Raw genomic sequence first — 10,731 nt, forward strand, 5'->3', positions numbered from 1 at the left:
TGAATTGAATGTGAGAGTTTCTAAAGCATCGCCAACATATCTCTAGCAAAACAGATGAGTGGGATTAACAAAGTGTGCGGAACTTGAGTTGCATCGGCCACAAACCAGCAAAGTTATTCAACACGTCATTGGAAACATTTAGGGAAAAGTTTTAAAAAGCACAAAGCTTGCTAATGCTCTAATTACTTATAGCAACCCATCAGCAGGAAGCATTTACTTGTCACCTGTTTAAAAGCAAACATTTTATTGGTTGCTGTGGCTCACTGCACTTGGACAAACAGTGCTTTTTATTATGTATAAGGGATATCATAGGGTATACACCAAGCACACTAATTGCAGGAAGGAGGAGACAGTAATTGCATGCAGAGCACACTAACAGGGATACGTGAAAAGAGGATGTTTATCTCTTGGGAACATTCTCCTGTTGTCCATGGCCAGGATAAGCAATATGCAAAAAATGGGTGTGTGTGTTTTTAAATAATTGCTGGAGCGATACATTTTAATATTTTGATAAATGAGCCCTACAGACACAACAATTTCAATTGGCCTTCATTTTTTTTTACTCTGTCCAGCTTTCAAATGGTATGGGGGTATCAGTGACCCAATCTAAAAACAAATGCTCTGTAAGGCTACACATTTATTGTTATTGCTTCTTTTTATTAAATATCTTTCCATCCAGGCCTCTCCTATTCGTATTACAGTCTTGTATTGGAATAAGTGCATGGTTACTAGGGTAATTTGTACTCTAGCAACCATACTGCTGAAATTACAAACTGGAATATCACTCTCTACATCATACTAAAAGTTAATTGAAATGTTAACAACCCCTTTAATACTGTAAACAGCACCTTATTCACTGCTTCTAGACTGAAGTGCAATCCAGAGGTTTCTAATAAGGAAAAGGTAAGTCTGACTGGAGGGAAGCCATCTTGATGGCAACAGCAGTTTGTGGAGTCGTCACATGATAATGCTGACATATCCGACTGCGTTGCCAACACTGAATGGCATATTTGACTTGGGACATTTGATTTCCCTTAGATTTCCCTGGGTTTGTCCTTTTCATCTGAATTCCTCATTTTATCTTTTCTGTATTGCCACCCATTAATTGCTACCACCGCAGAATCTACATCTCTGGCACTAAAGTTACAGAATGCCGGGGGATGTAGATCCTCTTTAAATGAATAGTAATTCTAGAGAAGATGCTGCAGGTTAATGGTTTGAATACCTTGATTTATCATTTTACTGCCAGAAAATAGAAAATACTTATTCAGAGGAAATATCCTCCCAAAATATTAAATGACCACTTAAGTATTTAGGTTTCCTTAAATATCCTCTATGATCCTAATATATTATATATTGTGCTAGACCATTGCTGTCCAACTTATTACATGAAGTGGGCCGATTATTTCTCAAGCAGCATCTGAGGGCCAGAAGATGATGTCATACATTGAACTCCATGGAACCTTGGCCTACGAGCCTCCAGTTGGACAGTCCAGTGCTAGACCGTTTCATTCTGGCCACAAAAGTGTAGCGGTATTGTCACATTCAGCCATCCCTTTCCCAAGGGATTAAAGGGTAATTGTAACCCTGAAAGGTTAGTACCATATGAATGGATATACTTTTACACATTTAGCTTTATGCACCTCAATATGGCAATTCTATGGCCGTAGTAGGATGCCCTACGTGAACACACAAGGGTCTGTAGTGATTGATACTTAAACAATCTTTTGGTATTAGTATGTCCGGTACACAAAGGCAATGTGCATATTGCTTTGAGCCCTGTATAACAATGCATATGTATCAGTGCCATACCTACAGCTAAAGGTGCCCAAGGTTATCCCCTGCACATGTGAAACACCAGGGCTCCCTCTCTGGGCTGGAAGACTGCATGCTTGCTCTCACGCACTAAAACCCCTTCGCAGAGTTTGGCTGTACGTAGAGGAATGTAGGCAGAAGAGATAGGTGCCCAGCACACCCTTACCATTATACCCTAGACATGTGCCTCTTCTGCCTACCCCTAGTTGTAATCCTGATGTTTATTTATAAATAATACACAAGAGCCATAAATCTCTTGTAAATTATATCCTTATAAACGGTGAGTTCTGATGTAATTTCTGTCACATGTCACTGAAACTTGTGTATTATAATAAATAAAGTACCCCCAGTTGCAAAATATTAGAAGTTACCTCGGAGTTCCATGACCTGTACAAAAACACTCGGCCTTCGGCCTCATGTTTTTATATGGTCATGAAACTACTCTGTAACTTATAATATCCTTATAATTTACAAGAGGAGTACTTTATTCACTATATATATATAAGGGTAAGTAAAGTAATGTCATATTGTGTCTCATACACCTGCCTTGGTTTAGTCATGATACTCTTTAAAGTACTCTCTTTATTCCCTGTATAAGTCATTATTGTGCGATGTATACATCCCTAAATTGTACAGACTGTACGACACGGTGGTGCATTATGAACACAGGTTATTAGAATTCAGCACAAGGAATATTAAAGGGGTTGTCTACCTTTTGATGTAGAGAGTGATATTCTGAGACAATTTTTTAGTTATTTGGATTTTTATTCAGTCAGAAGAAGGCAAATAATACAGAAAGTACAAAAAAGGGCAATTGAAAAATTGCTAAGATTTAGCCATTCAATAACACACTAAAAGCCAACTTAAAGGTGAACCAAAACAAATTGAGGTGTCTGTTGGGCTTGTGTAAGCCACAAAGCAAAAAATATCCAGTGGTATCTGCCTTATTTTAAACGAGAGTACAGTATTTTTTCCTATAATTCCAATATAATTGCAGTAACTCTCAAAGTAGTGTGCTACCAGAACCCCCTGACCCCCTTTCTCACCAGCATGTACCTGCTTTTCTCGGCGTGAAGAGTTCCCATGGGGAGCGGCACAGTCCAACCTCGTGTACCACTACAGTATGTGATTTGCCAATTCAAATCAAAATTATTTTTATTTTCCTTAAATAAATATATTTTTACTTATAGAGCAGACTGTAGGGTGCCCAGTCATTCCAAAACCCTGAACATCAATATTAAGCCTTGCTGAGTAGCATATATCAGAAGGGTTCAAAATCACCCTCGAGGTAAAAGCTGCTTTCTAATAGGGAACCTGCGGACAGTGCGTATGACGTCTGGTGAATATTTGTCATTTTCAGAAACATTCTGTTTTCAGTAGTAACCTTACTAATTGTAAATGATTGACCAAATCTTGGATAACATGGCATAATCCACTAAATGTGTAACCAAATGAACCCTGGGAATCACAATAAGTTCTAATGCTATAATAATGAATGATTAAATCTGTTTTAGCCACAGGCAACAGAACTTGGCACAACCAGTTAGTGAGGATGAATGCAGGAATTATGGACTCCCAACTGGAGAGAAATCTGATTGACTCAGGGATGTTCATCCTGCAGCCCACCTGTTATTGAAGTATTACTCCCAGGAAGCCTTTTGACACATAGAAACCTCTATCAGTTATTGCACTAATATATTTTTCCAGTTGCTAATTAACTAACCATTAATTTATTTTAGGTGTAAAATGTTTTATATTGTTTTGTAGGACCTTTACTTAGCACAGAGTAATAAATAGTGTTATAGCTCCTGGGGCTAGAACACCATATGCAGGGCTGTTTAACAATAGATGGTCAATGCTACGATTTAATCCATAATTTCGGGATTTAGTTGAATACTGAATCCTCCACAAAACATCTTGCCAGGTATCAAACGAAATCTGAAAGCTAAATTACATATTCAAGCACAATATTAATAAAACTGCATTATCTGGGAAGCAAATTGAATTACAATCAGTTGTCTAGTCACATGACTTTAAGTATTCATCCAAACCAAATCTGAACCCTGCTAAAGTGCTGGAATTTGCTTAAAGTGCAGACTAATCTGTCCAGGTAATGATCCCAACATGACCCCACGAGAATATGCCAGAACTTAAAAGGTCCAGTACTAGGTTAGGAGATTTGGTTCTGGCCCAAAATTAACCACATCAACCTTGTCCTTCACCTATAACAACCCTTTAAAGGGGTTGTTCACCTGTAAATTAACTTTTAGTATGATACAGAGAGTAATATTCCGAGACAATTTGCAATTGGTCTCAATTTTGTATTATTTGTGGTTTTTGAGCTATTTAATTTTTTATTCAGCAGCTCTATAGTTTGCAGTCGACAATCTGTTTTCTAGGGCCAAAATTATCCTAGCAACCATACATTGATTTGAATAAGAGACTGGAATATGAATAGGGGCTGAAAAGAACGATGAATAATAAAAAGAAGCAATAACAATTAGGGGCCGATTCACCAAGGGTCGAATATCAAGGGTTAATTAACCCTCGATATTCGACTGGGAATTAAAATCCTTCGACTTCGAATATCGAAGTCGAAGGATTTTAGCGCAAATATTTCGATCGAAGGATTAAATCCTTCGAATCGAACGATTTTAATCCAACGATCAAAGGATTATCCTTTCGACCAAAAAAAAACTTAGGAAAGCCTATGGGGACCTTCCCCATAGGCTAACATTGACTTCGGTAGCTTTTAGATGGCGAACTAGGGGGTCGAAGTTTTTTCTTAAAGAGACAGTACTTCGACTATCGAATAGTCGAACGATTTGTAGTTTGAATCCTTCGATTCGTAGTCGAAGGTCGAAGTAGCCCATTCGATGGTCGAAGTAGCCCAAAAAACACTTTGAAATTCGAAGTTTTTTTACTTCGAATCCTTCACTCGAAGTTAGTGAATCGGCCCCTAAATGTGTAGCCTTACAGAGCATTTGTTTTTAAATGGGTTCAGTGACTCCCATTTGAAAGCTGGAAAGAATCAGAAGAAAAAAAAAAAAAAACTAGAAAAAAGAAAAAATATAGGCCAATTTAAAAGTTGCTTAGAATTATCCATTCTAGAACATACTAAAAGGTGAACCACCCCTTTATGAAAGGGGAGTGCTTTTTGCTTTCCACTTCAATTGTAGATGTAAAATTGTGGAAATGAAGCCTAGCAAGGCCAACGGCGGGCTCTTGGAGATGCCACATGATCATGCTGGGACACCAGGCTGTGCGGGACACTGTGACTAGACTATTTTGTAGGATAGTCATTAAATTCCTTTTGATCTCTGTGAAATTCGCCTTTATTCCTCCTTCTACTCCTGCAACTGAATGTCCAGCAGTGACATGTTTATGCCACCTCCTAGTGTTGTTGATGCTCCTCCTTGTGTCAATAAATGCCAAATAAATTCAATATGCTATAGCTGTGCCAATAAACCTTATTGTTGTTCTTTTACTCCTTTTCTTTTATTTCATGCACTTAAATTGCTTTAGTGTTGACATATTAAAAACAATGACCTTTAAATTAAATAAATGCATCCTTTTCTGTACAATACTAAATTTTTTATCAGGGGTTTGAATTAGAGATCAGAATATGAATTGGAGGGAGATTTAATAGGTAGTTAAGGAAGAAAACGTAACAGTAACAATAAAACTGAGGCCATCATTTGAAAGCTGGAAGGAGCAAGTCAAATAACTCAAAAACGATAAAAGATTAAATAATGAAGAACAACTGTGAAGTTGAGAGAAATTGAACTTAACATGTCAGCTCAAATGGCAGCATTTGGTTGCTACAGTCCCAATTTACCCTAGCAACCAGGCAGCAGGTTGTATGACTGGAAGAGAGGGGAGAGGGGCTAAATAAAAAACATATGATAGCATTTTAAATTGGAAGTGGAAAACTGGCAAAGAGGAATAAACAAACTTCCTCACTTCCCAGAACTGCAGCCTGTTTAATAGCAACTCCTCACACAGAGAGGTTCTCAGTAGACTGCTGTTTTGTTTTGATTGTGCTCAGTGATAACAGGAAGCAGAATTTTACTTTGCTTTCAGTTTCAGATTTTACCCTGTTAGAGAAAAAATAAAATAACCATAGTATTTAGTATAAATATAGTATAATCAGCACAAGCCCTTTTCAATGATCGAATGCTGAAAAGGGGGGTATACAGCCCCTTTAATTCCTTTTACAATCCCACCCGGCAGTTTACATGGGAGGAGAGGGGAGGGGAACTTCCTCCCAATTTGGTACTTCCAATTTCCAGTGCAAAAGCATACAAAACCACCATATTGGAGTAAGGCTTTTGTAAATCTAATGTTCTTTTAATAAAAATTACAATAATAATATTTCTTAATCCAGTTTCATTTCACTTGACTATTTGAGTTCTCCCCCGTGTCTTACACATGCAGAGATGGCTGATTGACTGAGCATTCTGGCTTTAAAAGTACTACACCAAGGTTATGAGAATACATGAAAAAAGTTGTGTGTGTGTATATATATATATATATATATATATATATATATATATATATTAAATACGCATTCACACCCATATTTCACTTTTAACAGCACAGAATCACAATGATAAATACTACCAGACGGAATGCACAATATTTCAACTATCAGTACCAACTCAAATATGTACATCCCTAAGAAATTTCAGTTGCTATTCTTTTAGTCTGTTACGAGGGAGTTTTAAGGTGAAGGATGGCACATATTCCTTATCTACCTGTGCAAGCGGAGGGATTGATAACATCCAGCATGTAAAATCTCACAATCCCAATTTACACAGGATTCAGAAATAAATGACTGTGATTATATCACAATCGTAGCTGGAAACACCAATTAATATATAGGCGATGTAGGCATGTTTTCAAACCAATACTTTCGAGTTAAATATATAAAGTAGCTATTCTATGGTGACCAGCAGCCTTAATGTGAGGCAAGAGCACTCCTGCTTCAGCTAGAAAGAGCTGCCTACAGCAGAAATTACATACACCTCCATGAAACTAAAATTATGTACACTCTTACGCAAGCTGAAGCTCCAGTTAAAGAAAAAAAACAACATAAATACAGTTCTTAAAGTAACATGGATACTGTTGGAACGCATGAGACTTCTCATGAGAGTAACTCTATCCCACTTTCTTTAGGAGCGCCATCAGCTGGGGAGAATCTCTTCTTGCCTTAAAGCAGACTTACCAATAAGGATACCATCTCCCACCTCAAATGGGAACACGTATTAAGCCAAGATCCTGCAAGGCAAAAAAACTGGTTTGTGTACAGCCACGTAGCATTCAGCTAATGAATCTAATTATCCATTCAGCTTGGAGATTGTATGAAGGAATGAGGTGGCAGTTTCCATTGTCTTCTACTGGACTACTTTTTGCAACAGTTGGTAGTTCATGTGCCATGCCTTGATGCTGACAGACTACAATTTCATGCCTGATTATATGATGAAGTGTGTGGGGTCACAGGATTAAGAAACACCTACCTATAAACACTGACAGTTGAATTAGAACCACTCATCAACCCACCTGTCCACTCATTGAGGATTTCCCAAATCCAGACACAAGAAGGGGCTGGGTGTTTAACGTGCCTGGAATGCTCATTTTAGAGTTTATATATGTCATTGCTCTGTCATTAGATCTTGTGGTTAAAGCAAGAAGAACCTGCTTACCAGTCCTTTTCTACAGAGCAACAGTTAAGCATTTTCATTTATTTGTTTTAAGAATCTCAAAATCCTTTGGAAGCACACTGGGACCTCTGCTGCCTCTACAGGTTTTCTATAAAAGGCAATTAACTACAGCTGCCTCACCTCCAGTATACAGACTGCTCTAGGGTTTCAGGTAAGAAACTACTTGATGAACTTTAACAACAAGCAAGAGCCTCGATGGAATAATATAACATTATGATTCATAGTATGTGTAGTAAGGAGCACAGAACATCTAAAATCCTATTTAATTAACTCCCTGGCAATGATTTATGCAAAGTGGAAGAGCCTTGATTCATTAGATGTTATAGCCGAGTCACAAATACTGCTAGCTGTGAGCCACCCCAACCACTTGTTATTAAAATCCCTAATACATGTGTAACAAACAAATGTCCTGTAAATGTTCTTAAGCAAAACGTGTTTGAAATAAAATACCTGTCGTAGTTGTCATATTGTTCAAAAATCTCCCACCGGGGCTGTGTTCTGACATCTGTAGTCCGTCTGGCCTGCCCCATAGAAAACAATGAACCCTATTTTTCATAGAGCTGTAGAAGAACAGTGCTAGAAGTGATTACTGCCTGATTAGCAGTAGTCCTTTTAAATTTTAAAAAATGTAGCATTCCCTCAAATGTTCATGCATCCTAGAAGTGCAGTGTAGTGGTTTATTTTTAAAGGGAAACTGAATACCTTGGGTGGCACATGTGCAGTATTTGTACCTTCTCTGACTTTACTGCAAATGTGCCAGCCCCGGGGTGTGCAAAGGATCCCTGGGAAAAACAAAAAAAGATGGCACTCTTAATTTAAAGTACCCTCCAGGTTGTTGCATTTTGGGTTTTTTTTTTATAAAAGAGGAGCACTGTTCCTAGTCCCCTAGTTGTCAATTAGAGCCACTGTGAAGTGCGTACAACTTTTTCAGCCCTAGGTGAATTTGGTTTTGTTGTCCTTTTATACCCAACATAAAACAACAATTCTCTTACATGGGGCAGACTTTCATTCTTGTCTAAGAGGTAAACCAGTTGGACTACACTTGCAGAGCTTGTAATTTCAATTGTCATTTCTAATAATGTAACCTTAGCTTTTAAAATTTGTTTTTAATAATGTAAGGCACATGGTGCTTAAAATTTTTTTAAACAAAAGACTAAAAAATGTATACTTTGGAACCACAACTAACTTTGATTTTAGGTATGTTGCGCTGACAAAGTGGTGTGATTTAAAAAAAAAAAAAAATAGGTACTCCAAAAAAAGACACACAAAGAGACTCCACTCTGTCAATATAACCCATGTTGAGGCATAATTCCACCTCCCTTTGTTTAACAATACCTTGCGGTTCCATGTCCACCAATCAGAATTGAGGTCTGTGTGTACTGGGTGTATAGGTTCCTTTTTATAATTGTACAGTAAAAAATATTGCATGCTTTCTTCGCATTAGACTAGCATTAGCAGGCACACGTTTTAAAAAATGACCCCCAAATAAATGCAGTATGCACGTTTTTTTTTTTGGTTTTTAAGAATGAAGCAGATAGAAAGTGTTACTTGTTCAATACATGTATAACATAGGCAGCGCCACATTTTTACCATCAATGAGATTTTTATTCTACTTGTCACTGACTAGTGGAAATTTCCAGTTCCTGGACACGGCTCATTGAAGTCTAATGGCTCTTTGGGTTGCAGCGCATGTGTTATTTTGTGATTGCCAATTGCAATTAACTTTTAATGTGAGACAAACTGCCTTTGAAAAAAGATTTTAACCTAGTGTGTCGTCTTATTTTTTATAGGCCACAAAACACAGAACTTCTCTCATAATGGTAATGCTTCTACTCAAGGCCTTGTCTAATGTTTCTCTGTGGAATATAAGCACTATGGGGGCAGACCAGGAGCAGATGGCAGAAAGCTGGTCATTCCCTGGCAGGGATCACGCTCTGAAGATTGGAATTATTACAGCTCTAGGTTGTTTGATCATCCTGGGGAATTCCTTTGTATTGCTGGTCATTGCCTCATCAGTGTCTGGCTGGTCAAGCAACAGCCGCTACATCCTTATCTCATTGACTGGAACAGATGTTACTTTAGCTCTGGTTGTGGTGCCTCTCAACTTATATGGAAGTCTTGCCCTGGAACCTGGCGAAGAGGACGATGAAGAGTCTCCTATTAGCCGTTACTGCCACATAGTGGCTTTTCTAAACTCATCAGTGTTTGCCTCTTCCATCTACTCGCTGACCACCATAAGCCTGGAACGTTATGTGGCAGTATTCTTCCCTCTGCACTACAGTCGTGTTATGAGTCGCCGACGGGTCAAATTGTTGATTGCTGCAGCCTGGCTGTTGCCACCCATCTTTCTCTGCCCAATCTCTATCCCTGATGGGAGATTTATAAGGGTCTACTTCTCCCGAGCGTCCCTTATCTGCAACCCCGACTATGCTAGCAATGTTGCCTACTCTCTTCTACTCACTGCTGTCATCTTCTTTCCTTGCTCAGCTATTGTCACCTTTGCCAACCTGAGACTTTGGCGAGTAGCAAGGAAGCAAAGAAGGCGAATGAGTGTGGGCTGGGCTGCAAAAAGCCAGGGCCTGTGTTTGCCCACTGTGTGTGGGAGACTGGCTCAAAATAGAGAATCTGGACCTAATAAAAGCCTGAATAGGGACATAGGAGACAAAGGCCTACGTAAGGGAGATGCTGCATCTAGAGTACTTGTTCCTGTTGTCATTGTGTTCTACACGTGCTGGGCACCCTGCATGATTACTATCCTCTATAATGGTAAAAAATCTGCACTTTTTTTTTTTTTTTTTAAATCTTTCTCTTTATTCTATAATATCAGTTATAATGGACAATGCCATTTACTTCCCTTGGTAGATAACATCACACGCAGTGAATGCACGACAATTGAGAGAGAAAAAATAAGTGGGGGTAGGAAAAAGTAGGTGTCTGGCAGCTTCATTCAGTAGTAGAATTATACTACTCTATACCCTTCTTCATCAAATATTGCATGATTAGTGGGGTGAAAATACTTAATCAAAATAAGTACATAAATAAGCCCAAACAAAGCAACATCATCAAAACACATATATTTGGCCATGTATGTTGTTTATATTATAAACTAAACTGACTTTCAGGGCACACTATAACCCACACGTTCCCTTCTACTCTCTTTCTCCTTCTTGCATTCAACAAACACTCAATTTCA

General features: G+C 38.3%; 1 protein-coding gene across 1 annotated transcript in view; it reads left to right on the top strand.

Moving 5' to 3' along the window:
* The first annotated feature begins 7,008 nt into the window (after positions 1-7,008).
* The window catches only part of cbwd1.1.L (COBW domain containing 1, gene 1 L homeolog), a 9,925-nt gene continuing 6,202 nt past the window's right edge, over positions 7,009-10,731 (top strand). Inside the window, exons 1-2 of the mRNA XM_018258606.2 lie at positions 7,009-7,689; positions 9,329-10,304. Of these exons, the coding sequence (XP_018114095.1) occupies positions 9,356-10,304 (949 nt within the window). The 5' untranslated portion in view covers positions 7,009-7,689; positions 9,329-9,355. The remainder of the gene's footprint in view (positions 7,690-9,328; positions 10,305-10,731) is intronic.

Source organism: Xenopus laevis, chromosome 1L (assembly GCF_017654675.1).
Source record: "Xenopus laevis strain J_2021 chromosome 1L, Xenopus_laevis_v10.1, whole genome shotgun sequence".
In the NCBI taxonomy this organism is placed as follows: Eukaryota; Metazoa; Chordata; class Amphibia; order Anura; family Pipidae; genus Xenopus; species Xenopus laevis.